Source organism: Candoia aspera, chromosome 5 (assembly GCF_035149785.1).
Source record: "Candoia aspera isolate rCanAsp1 chromosome 5, rCanAsp1.hap2, whole genome shotgun sequence".
Classification (NCBI taxonomy): Eukaryota; Metazoa; Chordata; class Lepidosauria; order Squamata; family Boidae; genus Candoia; species Candoia aspera.
Window position 1 is genome coordinate 14,004,496 of NC_086157.1, and position 17,941 is coordinate 14,022,436.

The 17,941-nt window shown below is 37.5% G+C and overlaps 1 protein-coding gene across 8 annotated transcripts in view; it reads left to right on the forward strand.

Moving 5' to 3' along the window:
* The window catches only part of ZFAND4 (zinc finger AN1-type containing 4), a 65,399-nt gene that overhangs the window by 10,499 nt on the left and 36,959 nt on the right, over positions 1-17,941 (forward strand). For all 8 annotated transcript variants that reach the window (XM_063304629.1, XM_063304637.1, XM_063304633.1 and 5 more), the window contains one exon: positions 8,797-8,983. In XM_063304629.1, coding sequence (XP_063160699.1) covers positions 8,797-8,983 — 187 coding nt within the window. The remainder of the gene's footprint in view (positions 1-8,796; positions 8,984-17,941) is intronic.

Here is a 17,941-nt window from a genome sequence, read left to right on the forward strand (position 1 = left end):
ATAAATGTAGTCCTTGTTTAGCTATTGCAATTGAGACCAGCAACTCAGTTATTAAATGAAGCGGTCGCTGTGTGAAAAATCACATGACTGCAACTGTGCTTACAATTTTACTTCCACTTTCCTTTGCTTTACAGCATCAGAAGGATATGATTCCAAACAATTGGGTAAGCCCAAACTGCGGGGAAGATTTCCAGAACTCGATTCATGAGGAAGCTGGGTAAAAGGGCAAATCTTGTAGCCCTTTTCCCCCACTGCCCCGCCCTTTGGAATGTGCACCCTGGTGTTGGGATAATTAGCAAGAAGAGAATTAATGTTTGTATTTACATTCATTGGAGAGGAAGGGATTACAAGAGAGTAAGCAGGCACACAATGTGGAATACACATGCAAAGGAATGCACTGGCGCTGCTGTTTGCCTAATAGCTGCAGCGGTAAAACTGATTAGGGTCTTGTCAATTTCAGGCAGCAGTTGCAAGGAGGCTAATGTCACAGAGCTGAGATTAACTTGTAGTTAGCACTCTTTAGGGAGGTCCAGTCCTGGGGAGAAAAGCACCTCAGGAAGACATAGCTTGTTTAGACAATCCCTCTGATCTGCGAAGGGGGAAGAAAAAAAAATGGGTCAGGCACAGGACAATGCATAGTAACTGATTGTAATGGTGAACACATGACAGAGAGAGAGAGAAGCTGAGAAGGTCGTAAATATGAGCATTGGTCACAAAGTTGTTGTTTCATCACCGTTGTAACTGCAAACGGTTGCCGCCTGAGACAGTCACTAAATGAGGACTACCTGTAGATGTTATTTTTATTTCTCTGATTACTTATTTAAAAAACAATATAAAATACAATCAGGACCAGAAATACTGGAACAAGGATAACTGTTTTGGCATTTGACCTCTGTACACTACCACATTGAAGTTGAAAGGAAACACACCCAGATGGGAGCAAAGTCAGGACTTTCAGCTGTCATTCAAGGGGTTTAACAAAAGTGGAGCACTAACCATTCAGGAAGTACAGCCAGTGGCATACACCCACCCCAATTGTTGGTGGCTCATAAGTAATGAAACAAACCAACTTCATTACAAACATAAGGATCACCTTTAAGACCTGGATGAAAATCCTTTGCAGTCAATGATTGCCTGAAGTCTGGAACCCATGGACATGACCAAATGCTTTGTTTCCTCCCTCAAGATGCTTTGCCAGGCCTTTAGTGCAGCTGTCTTCAGCTGCTGCTTGTTTGTGGGTCTTTCTGCCTTCAGTCTTGTCTTCAGTAAGAAAATCATGCTCTACTGGGTTGAGATCAGGTGACTGATTTGGCCATTGAAGAACATCCCACTTCTTTGCCTTGAGAAACTCTTGGGTAGCTTTTGCTGTTATGTTTTGGGTCATTATTCATCTGCAATATGAAGCGGCCTCCTATCAGTTTAGCAACATTTGGCTGAATCTGCGCAGAAAGTATAGGCCTATACACTTCAGAATTCATCCTGCTGCTGTTACCAGCAGTCAGGTCATCAATAAACACCAGTGACCCGGTTCCATTGGAAGCCATACATGCCCATGCCATAACATTGCCTCCACCATGTTTGACAGATGATGTGGTATGCTTTGGATCATGAGCTGTTTGTTTCCTTCTCCGTACTTCTCTTCCCATCATTCTGGTGCAAGTTAATCTTGGGTTTCATCAGTCCAAAGAATCTTATTCCAGAACTGGGCAGGCTTTTTTAGGTGTGTGCTGGCAAAGTCTAATCTGGCCTTTCTGTTCTTGAGCGTTACCAGTGGTTTGCACCTTGTTGTGAAGCCTCTGTATTTACATTCATAAAGCCACCTCTTGACTGCAGATGTTGACAATGACATGCCTACCTCCTCAAGAGCGTTCTTGACCTGGCTAGATGTTGTGAAAGGGTTCCCCTTCACCATGAGCAGAATTCTGCGGTCATCCACTTCAGTTGTCTTCCGTGGTCTTCCAGGCCTTTTGCTGTTGCTGAGCTTGCCAGTTACTGCCTTCTTTTTCAGGATGTTCCAAACTGCTGTATTGGCCACTCCCAATGTTTTTCCTGTCTCTCTGATGGGTTTATTTTGTTTTCTCGGCCTAATGAGCGAGCCTTCACTCGCATGGACACCTCTTTGGACCTCATGTCAAGAGTTCCGGTGAACAGCTACCAAATGCAAATGTAACACTCAGAACCACCTCCAGGCCTTATATCTGCTTGATTGGTCATGGGGTACCCAGGAAACAGGCCACACCTGGCCATGCAGCTGCTTGTCAGCCATTCATTCCATTACTTATGAGCCACCAACGATGGGGGTGGGTGTATGCCATTGGCTGGCTGTAATGGTTAGTGCCCCACTTTTGTCAAACCCCTTGAATGACAGCTGAAAGCCCTGACTTCGCTCCCATCTGGGTGTGTTTCCTTTCAACTTCATTGTGGTGGTATACAGAGGCCAATGCCAAAACAGTTATCCTTGTTCCAATATTTCTGGTCCTGACTGTAGTTTCACAGCATACAAATGTTCATGTACTGTATTATGGTTTCATTATTTCAAGATCTTACTTAGAACTGTTTATAAATAGCACCTATCTTTCCATATCTGAATATAACAATTAGGCAGTACTTTACCAAAGGTTTTTTCTTAATTGATGAAAGGTATCAAATATTGTCCTATCTCAAAGAAGAATATTATTTGAATTATCTTGTTTGAAGTTGTAACGAATGGGTTAATCTGTCTGCCATCACCGTATAACAAAACTCATATCAAGATAAAATTCTCTGCTTCCAATTTTTTGTTATTACCATTCTTACCACTATCAGCATATAAATGACTAGCTCCTAAAATGTTAGAGAAAAATATCTAAGTGTTAGCAAGCTAACGTGATAACAAGAGAACTGCAGAGAATAAACAACTTGGGCAACAAAGATGTATGACATCTAAATACAGGCTTCCAGCATCAAGCAAGAAAGGACACAGAAAGAAATCTCAATGTCAGCAACATAGAGAATTACCAAAAAATGAAAATGAACGAATTTTTTACAAGATAAAGGACATGAAAATTAATAGCTAAGATAGGAGTGTTAAAGAGTCATGATAGAGGCACATGACAGAGCCAATGAAGGTAAAAAGATTACACTGGGACCCCTTATCAACAGTTATATAATGTCAGAATATATTCAGATACCAGCTCCAGATCAGCTGTCTTATTCCCTACACCAGGGTTCTCCAAAGTATCAGTATCAACCCCCAAGGATCGGTGGGGCTATCCATTATTATTCATAGTATTATTAAATTAGTACTTATTAAATTATTTTCATATAATAAACATTTGGGGGTCAGTGAATAATCTGAAAGTGATCAATGATTTGAAGAGTTTGGGGACCCATGCTCTATAGATAAGCACCAGGTACCTCTTTAACTGTTTAAAGCTGTAGGAGAAGAGACAGTTAAACTGCTAACAGCTTTCTGTCAACAAATATGGAACAAGACATTGCAACCTTGAGATTGGAAAAGATTGGTATATATTCCTATACCAATAAAGGAGATGCAAGATAATCCACAAACTACTGTATCAACCCATTGCATTAATTCCTAATGCAAGCAAAGTTTTGCTTAAAAGAAATGTGAAAGAACTAGGCAGATTTCTGAAAAAGCAGAAAGATGAGACTTCTAATGCCTGGAATGCCTCTAATGCCTCCTCATTTAAGGTGGCAGCTAGAGAGCATGGGAATTACGTTTACCTTTGATTACATCAAACACTTGGATTGTGTAGAACATGCCGAAACAATACAGTCAAGGTAATAGGTGTATCAAAATAACAGATAGTTCTTCACTGTAATCTTTACAATGAATTTAAAAATTGTATAAGAACTGAATCACAAGCTGTGATTTAGAATACAGAAGGTAATGTAGCAAAGAAGCAAATAGTCCCCTCATATGTTTAACTTATACAGCAATTATATAATAAGAATGGCAGGATTGGAAGAGATGAATCACTAACAATTTAAGATATACAGGTGACACCACTTTATTAGCTGAAAGTAAAGAAAACTTAGAAGAGCTTGTTAGAAAACTAATTCAGAGTTTCCGTTTCCCTTTTAATGTAACATATTAAGATGACAAAGTCAATGTCAATCTGCATGCTTAATGAATTTATAGTTGATGGCAAAGAAGTAAGGGTGATAGATGTTTTGTTTTCTTAGGCTCAAAAATATATAAATACGATTTATGTGCTGGAGTAAGTTAAGTAAGTTAATAAAGGATAAGAACGTTTCAACAGCATCATAATTCAGAATAGTTAAAACAACAGTTTTCACAGTGATAATGCATAGCTGTAAATTAGAAAACTAAGGAAGGACATTGACAAAGAAGATAGCTGCCTTTATTGGTTTCAAGAAAAGCCAGTCAGTCATTCCTGGATGAAAAAAGGCTGACATCTCCTGTAGCATGGGTGTCCATAAAAAGCCATGATAACACCACAATTGGGTTGCCCTTTACATTAAATAAATTGTGTCATGTCATCATGAAATTTATATAACCTGTGTCATTTGTGTCATAATGTATGTGACATCACTTATCCCAGTGGGCATCCATGTCCTTGAAGTGATGATCAACAAGGAAAAACTTACATAATTTAGACATTTGATGTGTGAGTGAACTAAAAACAGATCAGGACTGAGGAGCTAGAAGAATGGAAAGATGATAATTAATATAATCAATCATTCAGACCTTGCAAGCACTATGAGTTATCACTATAGTTAGGTCAAGAGTATCTGTCCATACATTCACAAGAGTCAAAGCTGACTTGGTGGTAGCAAATGAACCATTTGGAAGTCTTTGTTGCATGAAATGGTAGAGCTGTGCAGTACTTTGGAAAAGGTACTTTGGAGCATGCACATGTTAACATCTTTAAGCAGCCACATCTTTTTCTGTAATTAGATCATGTGCCTGCTATTGCAGCTGACCCATGCTGGGAAAACACTTTGGGTATTTTGGGTGATACTGCCCATTTAATTACTCACTTGATCAAAAAGGAATTTGAATACTCACCCAACAGTCTTTGGTGATGAGTCCTCCTATACATTCTCACCACAGAGATGGCCTGGAATAGTAGATAGTATCAGAAAGCTCAAAATACATCATTCTGAATTGAAAAGCAGTGAGTTAATTTTAAGACAATGCAGTTTCCTACAGTTGTAAATGAGACTTATCCAGAGAAAGTATACTTTGGTTCCCCCCCCCCCCGCCTTTTTCTCCCCTCCTTTTCTTTTACTCTCCAGAAAACTAGGGAGGGTCTCTTCTGAAACATTTCCCACTCCTTCTGTGGGCTGAGAAGGAGCCAGTTGTCCAGTCCAATCTTTTTACGTTCCAGTTGTCCAGGGTCATTCCCACATAACATTTCATAACTCAGCTAAATAAGAACATTAAATGGCAATACAGGTAGTCCTTGATTTATGACCACAGTTGGGACTGGAATTTTCATCACTAAGCAGTGTGGTTGTAAAGCGAGACATCACATGACCACATAAAGCTGACTTAACAATGGCAAAAGAATTGCTGGGATTTCTGTGTAGGAATCAGTTGCTGGAGAAACCACTTGCAAAGGCCCTTGCTTTTGCTGGCTTGCTTTTGCCTGCTTTATGCAAAGTGTGAAGAGCCAGGTTGGGCACACCTCATCAGCAGCAGGAGCAAGAGGACAACAAGGTGAGGTGGAGCGGTGGAATGCAGGGCAGCAGGGGTCTCGGAGTGCAGGGAGACAAAACCAACTGCATTTGGGACTGGGCTGTGGTGGCTGCAGCTTCCCAGGGCATGGCAAACAGCCCCAGAGCCATGCAGTTCTGGGGCTGCTTGCTGTCCTTTAAGGCAGGGTGCAGGGGACTCAAAAGGGCAAAGATGGGGAGATAGAGGGTGGGGGGAGTTGAAGCACCCCTGTGGTTGTAAGTGCAGGCGGGCTGCCAAGTGCCCAAACTTTGATCGTGTGACCATGGGCACAACCTGCAGCAGCACAGGTTGTGAGTCACCTTCAGGCACAGGTTGTGAGTCACCTTTTTTAGTGCATTCGTAACTTTGAACAGTTGCTAAACGAATGATTGTAAGTCGAGGACAATCTGTATGTACCAATTGAATTACAACTGCTTCAACACAATCTAGAGAGGTTTCAACTGATAGAATGTGATTATTTTTCATGCTTAAGAACAACTACCACTAACCATGTCTGCTTTTCAAAAATCAGTTTATCTGTAAAGGCTTAGTTAAGCAAACTTAACAGCTATGAGTCTCATGCAAGAAAGTATTAAAACAGAACACTCCAACTGGAGCCCAGAAGTGTTCCACCATCTGCTGTTACCCTAGCTTGCTCCATACGGTTTCCTACTCCTGTAACTATCAGTTTAGCAGTGGCAAGTCTGAAGCAAATCTTGTCATAAGCAAAATTTAATATTTTACCATTCAGCTTCAGGTGTTAATAGATTGAGATATACCTACTTTGAGGAACATTATTACCTACATAGAGAAAGAAATTATTGTCCTATACTGGAAAAACAGTATTTTTCCACTGTTCTTTTTGCAATGGGGTACATGACAACATAATCTGCCCAGAACTGATAGCCAAACAAATTTTGGATGTGTTACAATAATGAGTTAGATGATAGCAGGTCCTAAATCACAAGGTGTGAGGGTCTTGATCTTAAGGTCTAATTTCAGAAACTCACAGCACAAGCCACGATGGATATGCAAAGTTCTTTATTAAGTCTGTATCTCACTCTATTAAAGCCACAACTGGTTTCTACTTCCTCCTGCCTCCCTCCTTAAGCATCCTGCCTTTTCTTTGTCCCACCCCTTCCTCGCCGTTGACAGCTTGCGTGATGGTGGTTTCTCAGTCTCTCAGTTGTGGGTGGGATTGCTGCTAGCTGCTCTTCTCACCCCTTGCCCCTCCACTGTTTCCCCTCTGTCCTTCATTCCCCCTGATGTGAAAGGTTGGAGCACCCAGTCGCAATTAGCTATTGCTTCTGGGTTCTCCATCCTTATACAAGGAAGGAAACTACTTTCCTTTTTGTGGCCAGAATAAAACAAGATAGGATGCTGACCTGGCCATCCTGAGATTTTATGCGCGCATGTATCACATCAGATGTATGGGTGATGATTCTAACAGAGTAGCATCATCTGTTGTTGAGGACAGAGTGTGAGAAAGAAGGGAAAGGGGGTAATAACAGAAGGGAAACTTAGAAAATTGCTTTAGAAATTAGGTATGAAAGCCTTTCTTTTCAGTATTAAATATATACTGTATATTAGATATATTTAAGGTGTTTAAACAGAAGGCTGTCAGTTTTAAATTATCCACATGGAAAATTAGGCAGAAAAAACCTGTGTCCGTTATTTTATTCCCTGGAAATCTAAGACAGCCCTCCCTGTTACGTGTGTCGGCGTGTCTCTCTCTGTCCTCCCCCCCCCCCATATTCAGAGAGGGAGAAAAAAACTCAGATAAATACAGTATGTGGGATGATAAGCTCTGTAAGAAGCTCTAATCTGAAAAGTAGTGCTAAATCTAGGAATACCTCTTCTCATCCAGCAGGGATTTAAGGGTCTTCTCCACAGCTTGAAGACTTAATTATTGCATAGACAAATTCTTGAAATCACTTTTTAGTGTTGAAAGTTGCAACTCCTCTTTAATTAAAATAGATAAATAAAATCAGATTTAATTTTTGCCCTTATTCCATTCACTTGTTGAAGTGCATTCGGTAGTATACTAGTCAAGCTATGGAGCCTAGTCTTAAAAAGTTACAACTCGCAAATTATAAAAAAAGACTGGTGTTGTGCACTGATATTCTCTCATGAATATTACAGCTCTGCTGAATTTCAAAACGACTAATACAACAAACATAAAAATCTGATCTCTTTGTCAGCCCTTCAAGGTAGACGAGTAGAAAAACCAGTTATGAATGCTAATACTACTTTTATTACAGAATTGCAGTAACAGAATCTTGCAAGCCTGAATGCACCTTCCCCCACCCGGCCTTTATCTTTCAGGAAACTAGGGAGGGTTATTTCTGATAAATTTTCTTAAATTACATGTCTGCTTTGGACTTACATTTTTTTTTACCTGACCATTGTCTTGGTTGCGGCTCTTCCTCCTGATCTTCTTGCAGCCCATTATATCCTCTGAATTTGATCTAGCTCTGTGCTAAAGACTTCACACCCTAAGTCTGAAACTGGTATATTGAGAAAGTGTTCTAGTGAACATTAATAAAACATCATTTTATCTCATCAAGATTCATAGGTGAAAATAGCATAAAATTTTGCCACATGTTTTCATGGCCGTGACAACAAATTTGTTCTTATTTGTTTCAGTATGTCAGTTTTATGCTTCAGATGGAAACAAAAGTTGTGGTTTGTGGCACAGGCTTGGAGAAAATGCCAGGTTTTGTGGAGCATAGCTAACATTTTTCCAGAGTTAATGCAGTTATTGAAAGGGTGTTGATACTACTGGTCTGTACCTGAGACCTTTATATACAGTAGTTCACCATGGTCCTTTTGTCATTAATGATTTTCCTAATATAAAAAAGTAACTTAATTTTGTAAAGCAGCAGTAGAAAAGTTTGTTGATATTCAGCAAACTAAAGCCAAGTATTTTAAAGTAGTTTTTTTGTGACTTCAGTTTAATAAGATTTATTTAATAAAGTTACATAATACTTAATTTGGCTCATTAGAAACACTTCAGTAGTTTCTACAAGTATGTCCTTCACTTAAGTGGTTAGATGAAAAAGTTAGGCCCTTTCAAACAATCTTTTTCTTCATTTTCCTTTTCTCGGTAGTTCCTTTGGAAGACCCAATTAAGGAAATAGCAGAATACATGGGTCCCTGTCGAGATGATGTCTGGGAGAAGGTTCCATCCAGTAAACATGTTACATTCTTGGTATACCAGGAGGGAGACCAGTTGAATTTCTTCCGGGTTGTAGACAGGGGAGATGGAACTTTAACACCATTATCTGAATCTTTAAGGTACGTTATTTGTAATCTGAAGGATTTTCAAATATTACTTTGTTTAATGGATTTTTAAAAAAATGTAAGCAAGCTTACAATTAAGTAAAAATGCCATAATAATGCATTTTGAGTGAATCTTGTGTTGCTGTAGAAGTTCCAGTGCATTCTGCTCCTGGAAGAGTTTTTAATCATGTTTTCTGAAAAGGAAGCCAACACCTCTAAGAGCACTATATGGTTATCTATTAAAAATAATAGTAAAAGCAGTCATATAATATGAACTGAACAAAGCAAAATACATAATAATGAATAAAAATGTTGCTATGATAAATGAGAGATTACACACATTAGAGTGGAAAACCTATTGGACACAGATTTAAACATTTGCCTGGCCTATTAAATTTAGTAGAGGATACTGTATTTATTAAATATATGATCTTGTCATTAAAAAATATCGATCAGGTTGGCTGACAATAAGAAAAATAAAGAAGATAGAAAAAATACAATGCAGAATTAGAGTTAAAACGTAAAAACAAGAATTCAAAACATAAATAAAGCATAAATAAGAGGAATACAGGTGGTCCATACCTAAAACTTGTGATGGCGCTAAATAAGTGGTACTTACAACTGGTCCTTGAAGTTGCTACACGTGTCAGTCACGTGATCACAATTTGCAACCTTCCCTGCCAGCTTCCCACAAGCAAAGTTAATGGGAAAGCCGGCAGGAAGTGGGAAGTCATGGTCACATGATGTCCTTGCTTAACAACCCACAGTGATTCGCTTAACAGTAACCAGGAGCTGCCAGAACTGCCATCGCTAAACAGTGTGGTCACGTGACATGCTTAGCGATGTCCCAATTCCAGTCCCAATTACCATTGTTAGGTGGGGACTACCTGTCATGAGTAAGGATGGCGAGCAGGGGGCTCCCATCCAGACTGTCAAGCGCATGCGTAGCACTGAGGAATTGTTCAGCCATTCAAAGAGAGACAGATCGGGACCGCCTTAACCCTTGGGGGTTATATGTCTGGGTTTTTCCCACGCTTCTTCAGTTTGTTAGGATTCCTGTTAAGTACTAGTAATAAATATTAGAGACCAGTTCCTTGTCTCAGTGTGTTTCCTGGTTGTTAGGACACTACCTGTATATTATTAAAACTTGTTTGAATGTCATCTTAAAAGCTAAAAGCCCACGTAAATAAAAATATTTTTACCCGCTGGCGAACATGCATTCTCAGAAATTGTTTAAGGCCAATTGTGTAGTAACAATAACTGGTCCTGATTGGTTTTTAATATATTCATATTGACTAAACGCTAAAGAATTGAGATTCAAATAAATGGCTATTTCAAAGATCACCCAATAATTTTACACTGATTAACCTTCTCACTAACATAAAATGTACCAACGTTTTTATTAAATAAGAGAAATTGACTTTTGAAAATACATCGTAATGATCTCATGGGATAGTGGCAGCCTATGTTTTTTTGCATATACCTTTTATTGGGGTTCTCCAGGTTCAGGGGAATCAAAACCAAAGTGCTATTCCACATTTTCTGCAGATGTTGAATAGGCCATGTTCTCAAATAACAGATCTTACAATTAAATAATGATTTAATTTGCAGTAATAAAAATATGACAAGTACAGCAACCTCTGCCAAAACCTGGATCACAAGGTAGAGTAGGATAATTTGGGATAAATGCTGCAAAAAGGTGTACCACAGCAGCTGTATCAAAAATATTTTGTTATATAGACCAAATGCCATAGTAGAGACAAGAATGAAGAATATTCAATTCAGTTATTGACACATTAGCTGTCAGATTATAGGCCACCAGTAACATTCTGATGAGAGCTGTGACAAGACAGTAGGTATTGAAAATGATCCATAATTTTATCAGTTGCTCTATCTTAGTTCACCTAGAATAATTGTGTATTAGTGCTGTGGGTGTTACAATATTAACTTTTCTGGCCTAAGAGAAAATTTCTTTTATTGAAAAGAACAGCAAATTTCTTGTATTACTATTTCAGTTCCTCAGCTCTGTTTTTAGGAAGAGGAATTAATTTTTCCTAATCCTTATAGACATGTTTTCTCTTTACAGAAAATTCATCCCAATGTATCTGACTAAAATTTGTTACAAGTGTACATAATTTACACCTTTTATTGCTGCAGATTTCATCACATTCTGTCATAAAATGTATAGCATTGCTAATTTCTATGAAATGTGGTAATCATTCTCATAAAATTCTAGTTTTGGGGTATATTTCATCCCAATCTGGTGAAAAGCATTAAGTGTTGTTTCAATACTAACCCAATAAGAGCATGGGGCTCCATTTTTCTGAATCTTGCTCCAGGTCTGAACTTGAAAATGAACTGTTCTACCTAAACCATTTTTGGAGGCTGCTAAGCCAAACAGAGATGTTCATTGAACAACAGTAAAAATGCATGTAGACCTCATTTAGCAACCGCATTTAGTAACTGCAATTGGGATCTGCACTCAGCTTAACTTCTAAAAAAATTAGTTTTTTTATTGCTTTCAAAATAATAACAAAAAAGAAGAAAAACAAAAGATAATTATAATAGAAATACATTGTCAGAAGGAGAAAAAAAACAAAAACTGCTTTAACAAAAAAATGAAAAAATACAACAGAGAAAAAAAAGGAAAAAAATAATATAATATATAACAGTAAACGGTTACAATTTTATTAAGTTTAAAGCAAAGATAAAAACTACAAAAAGGCAAAAAACTACAAAAAAAACGCCAAATGAGAAACTCAAGAAAAAGTATATATATATGTATCTAATGCAAATATTATTCAAGTACATACAGTATATATTTCTAATACACTTACATAATTATCCTTTTTTTTACCTACTGTATTTTGTATAAATGAGTCCCATATTTCATTATACTTGTCCATATAAAGTCTATGTCTACAGGCAATCCGCTCATAGATGGCAAGGGTAATCAGGTCTTCAGTCCATTGAGTGAATAGGGCTATAACTTTACCTTTCCAATGCTGCAATATCAGTCTTTTGGCCAGAGTAAGGGCAGGGAGAATCCATTTACATTGTCCAGTTTTCAAATTCTGTGTACTAGGTATGTAATTCAGGAGAATATTGTAATGAATGCCTATTCTAAAACACTCTCAGACTCATGAGCAGGAATTCAAAGATATCTGATTTATTAAAGACTAGTATGCAGGATCACAAAGAAAGCTGAGAATGATAAAAGCGCGCCAAATGCAAACTAAAAACCCTCAGTGCAAATGAGATCCCTGCCCCCGTAGAATCTTCCCAAGCTCACAATCCCAGGTGCTCCTAACGGCTTCTGATGGTCTGCGGGAAAAGTCCTTGAACAGAGCACATAACCCAAACACATTCCATTGTAATGAACATAGATACAGAGCTTGGTATAAGGTTTCACAGCAGCTCCCTCCCAAACAGAAAGCACCATGGCATGTGAAACATTACGATGTACAGTGCACATTCATTGAAACAGTGAACATGACAAATATCCTCTGAAAATTTTATCTTTTGTTGCACAGTCACATATGATCCACTACTTTCTCCCCAAACTTAGTAAGTATAGGACATTATAAAAACATGTTTTAAAGAAGCATTATCCTTATTACATCTTCAACAAAATGCTGTCTTAGACAGACTTTTTCTATACAAATGTCCAATACATTCTAAATATAATTTTTTGTTCCATAAGTCATAATTTGCGATGTTCCATTGACACTCCTGCTATAGAATTTAAGACACTCTCCCGTTATCTAGGCAATATTGGAACCTCTAGTTCTTTATTCCACTCATATTTAACATCTGCAAATCAAATTGATTTATTAGTAATAAATATTTATAAAAGCTAATAGTTTTTTACTTTTAAAGGATTTAACAAGTTGTTCTAATATCTCAGGTGTCTCAAGCTGAAAATGCTGCTAGTCCAAACAATGTTGTTAACAAATGTTGTAACTGTAAATATTGCCATTATCACCTTATCATATATACACTTATTCAAATGTTGAAAACGTTCATAAAACATAATAGGAGAATCTAAGTTAGGTCCTTAAACATTAACCATAGCTATTGCAGTTGCCATTTTAGCACATAAAAATAAATAACACCCATTTGCATCAGTGCTAACCTATTGTATATCATATACTTTTTCGAACCAAAATGGCCACACCTTTAACTTTCATCAAAGTATCTGTGAGGTAAACCTGTCCCACCCAGTTCTTCATTAATAGAGATTTATCCTGTTCCATTAAATGAGTTTCCTGTAGGTAAGCAATATCTGCCCTTAACAATTTTAAATATGCTAAGATTACATTTTGTTTCTTAGATTCTTGCAACCCTTTTACATTAAAACTAACTAACTTCATCCATTAATTTTATTTTGGCCCACTTAACAATATTGTGCCAGTACCACTTCATTTTATGACCAGTACCATTTAACAAATATCTAATACTAAACTTTTCTATGTTTAAATATTTAACATATTTTCTAGTATTGCCCACAGACGTAGAACCTCCATAAAAACTCAGTTTATCATTCAAATACCGTTCTATTATGTATTAGAACCTATACTTAAAAAAAGAAAAATGTGATTATGTGCAAAAAATTGAAACAAGAAAATAACATGGTTAAAGAGATTAAAGAAAAGAAAAAAAATCAAAGAACTTTGCAACCAAATGAGATGGCACAATGGTTTTCTCTCTCTCCTTACAAATGAAAATTACAGAATAGTTTCAAACATTACTAATTAAAGGAGATACACTGTATGTTAAAAATAAACACTAGAGTTGACAATCTGCCCAAACTTTCTATATTGGAATTATCCATAACCCAAAGCATGAAGGCTTTTAAAATAAGGCTTTTACAGCAGAGCTGTAGGCAAACTCAGACTTCTTCTGCAACAGATTCTGTGGAATGCAACACAATCAGGCTTGTCCATCAGCAGGTTTTAAAGGTAAGATAAAGGCCTCTGTATTCAGAGGATGATCAGATCTGTGAATCTGAACTTGATGATTAATGCAAAATATGGCGGGAAAACGCATGAAGTATTGAAGTATTCATCCAGCAAGACTTCGTGCTTTTGTAAACAGCTTTCTCTTTTCTGAAACTTCTTTAGTAAAATCAGGATAAATTGGTATTTTAAGTTTGGCTAGAACACCACTTCAAAGGAGACTTTACTGATTCCTGGTGAAATATACGTAAAATCTCATCTCTTGTGGTAACAGGAAGGAATAGCACAATAATATTGGAACTAGTTCCAGTCTTTTTGTTAAAGGAATTTTAATCACATGGTCAATCTCAACTGGAAAATCCATTCCCAAAGGAAGGAGCTTTCTGAAAAAATTCTCCATAAATTCAGCCAGGTTTCATTTTTTTTAATAAGATTTTTATTAAGTTTAAAGCAAAGATAAAAACTACAAAAAATAAAAAACTACAAAAAAAGCTAAAAAGTGAGAAGCACAAGAAAAAGAATTTTAAAGATTACATACAGAATAGACTTCCAACTTTCAACAAGAATATACAGCAATTTCCATAATCCCTTACTCTGTCAGACAAAGATCACATTATTTATATAAATCAAGCCATCACCACACATAGAAATCACTAAATAATTGCTCCTTCCCCTTACATTAAAAAAAAGAATGTATAAATCTCTAAACCAGCTTCCCTCCCCTAAACACAACATTTATTCAATTATTTCCTTCCTAACACTATTCTATATGTTTCCACTATAATAAAAATGAAATTATAAAAACATATAAATTATCTGTGGGGTCCTTGGTGCTCTCTGAGCCTTGTTGTCTTGCAGACATTTCATTGCCAGACTAGGCAACATCTTCAGTGCAAAGAGGAAGTGGGCCTTGTTCTCGGTTTATATACCGTGGTTGCCCTGCTTGTTCTCTCCTTGGGAATTCTTTGATTGGGCTGTTGTTTGCTGCTTGGTTGATTGCCTGAGTTAATAGTTCCTTGATTAGGGTGTATTGTGCTGTTTGATGGTTCATCTGGTGTTAATCCTAGTATTGATTTTTGCTTATCTGGGTGTTGATTGCTTGCGAGGAGGTGTACTGGTCTTTTGGCTTTTCTATTGTCTCTTTTGAATGGTATGTAAACATTGTTTACCTCTATGTATTTGTTGGTGGCTGCTTTGTCTGAGTGCCAGGCTTCCAGGAATTCTCTGGCGTTTCTGGATTTGGCTTGGTTTAAAATGCTCAGTTTCCCAGTTGAAACGATGGTTGAGTCTGTCCATGTGTTGTGAGATTAAGGAGTTCTCATCGTGTCTTTTGACTGCTAGTTGGTGTTTGTGGATGCACAGTTCAACCCTGAGCTACAAATATCCGCTTCGATTGGTACCACAAATTATCTGCTTTTATACTTAATAATGCAATCCTAACCCTATTAGACATAAAACCAAGCAAGCATTATTATACGTTATAGATACTGTATAAATCTTAAAAATCAAACAAACCTTTAAAAAAGACCAGTAAATCTTAATCCAAATCATTACAAAGATATAAAATCATAAAAAACCTCATTGTCAATCCGATCCAGCATTGTTAAATTTTTACCCCACTTCGAAATATATCAAGACATTTATATATCTCCATTTTACACACAAGGCATTTTTCATACAGAAATCAAACAGCCCAACTGCCCCCCTTAAAAACAGACTTCTCAGCAAAAAAACTCCCACAAAACAGATTCTCTTCTCTCCAATAACATTTCCTCAGAAAGCCATAACATTCCCCCAGAAAAACAACTTTCTTTGTAGTCTGCAGCTCAAACTATCGCTTTAACCCCTTCAGCACCAAAATGTGGTCTTCGCCTGGCATTGCTTGGATCTCACTAACAACAGAAACATCTCCATCTTTGCCAAAATCTTCATCTTCCTCTATAACATCTTCAGCCAAGTGACACAGTTTAGAAATAATATCTTCCCCAGTGTCCTGAATATTCTGCAGAATAGCCTGACAAAAATCTGAAAAGATCTCTTTGAAGTCTGCTTAATCTCACAAAAGGACTCTGAAAAAGTCTCCTTGATATCCTCCATGTCTCAGGCAGTAGAATATGGTGCCCCCTGGATACTTGACTCAGGCAGATAGGAGTTAATGAGTTAATGAAAGGCTTCCGACTGAAATTGACACAAAAGAAAGTATACTAACAAGCAGCTCCAAAAGAAAGTTAACAGAAAGCTGAAGATTCAAAATGGCAAAGTGTAGGAAAATATTCAGTTGTTCAAATTCAGTACAAAAATAGTAGCAGGAAGGCAATTATTTATTCTCAGTCATCCTTAATCTTTAAATGGGAAACAAGCCAAAACTTTAAAAAAAATTAATCCAGAAATAACGATAAGCACCAAGAGAGTCCACTTCTTCTTACTGTAGAAAGCCCCTCTTGGGGTACATCAACTTTAAAAAAAAATGTAAATTGGGTGATTTAGAAATGGGGTGGCCCAACCTACTGTCCCTTTAAGGCTACAAACGCGGCTTGGAAATGGTGATGTCCCCACCGCCTGTCATCTCTTACCGGATCATTGCGAACACTGAGATTCTCTGGCTGCAAGATGGTGTTCAGGAAAGCAAATGGGGTGATTCCGAGCTTTTTTCCATTCATGAAAAAGCTCTGGGCTCCAGGAAAAAGCCTGTCGAGCCCCCAAAACACATGTTGTCAGCTCTGTGCGCAGCGCCCGTGAACACAGCTGCTCAGTCGGCCATGTTCCCACCAGAAGTCCAGTTCAGCCAGGTATGATTGGCTCGGAGGGTTCTCAGTGGCAATCACAGGTAGATTCTTCCTACTGACTCATAATTTGTTTATTCAAAATATTATGACTGGCTTGAGTAATTATCTTGTGAGCATTTAACTGATCCTCATAACGAGCCATTTTTTTCTTGCATCAATTTTAAATCACATTTAACTCTGCCAGATCTTGTTGGATCGGCTTTAAGACTTGTACCTGAGCCACGATCTCTTTTAACAAGTTAGTAGAAGGATCTTCCTCCTCCACCTTACTTGGCTTGGCAGATAATGGCGCAGTTGAAATTAAGCCAGCCATTGAGTGTTTGGGTCTAGTTGCCATCCCGATAACTTGCTAAAAACAAGATAATATTTAATAAAAAGGTTTATTTAACAGTGATCAAAGTCTTTGTCCACACAGTCCAATAATTCAGGAGTTTGAAAGCAGTTTAATCAGGCAAGAGATGTGCACTCACAGCATCATCCCAAACAGGAAGAAACTCAGCTTAATTTAGTTATCATTGAGCAGCACAGTTGCTAAGTGAAAAATCGTATGACCGCAACCGTGCTTATATTACACAGGACATGTCGTACTGACTGAATGTAACAGCGAACCCATGACTGAGAGAAAGATACAGCAAAGGTTGTAAATGCGGGCATTGGTTGCAAAGTTACTTTTTAATCACCATCGTAACTTCAAGTACTGTAGTTACTGCCCAAGGCATTTGCTAACTGAGGATTACCTGTACTCTTGAAAAGCTAATTATATCTTAAGAAAGACTGTTTGTGATAAGGACTATGGCAAAAATTATCACCTACTAATACTGATGGAAAGTTGTTCTATTAAATCAAATGCTTCATTTTGACTTGACTTGATCTGATCTGATCTGATCTGATTTGATTTGATTTGATTTGATTTGATTTATTCTCTACCTTTCTGTACTGGTGAGTCCTTGAGCACCTATTAGTTGAATCTAAAAATATAAATATATGTATTCCAAAATGTGTAAGTACATTGCATGTACTTCCTAGCTGTAGTATGTGGGCAACAATATGTTCACCTGCAAGATAGTCTCTAGATTAGAATTCTTAGCTTGCCTTGGATATCATGAGCATGCTTGAGGAAAAAAATGGTATTTGGTTGTGTCCATATGTGAAATTCTGCTAGGACCAGTAATCTAGAGGGCTCTTCCTTTCTCTTAAAAAGGAGTATGTGACAGCTTTACTTAACCAAA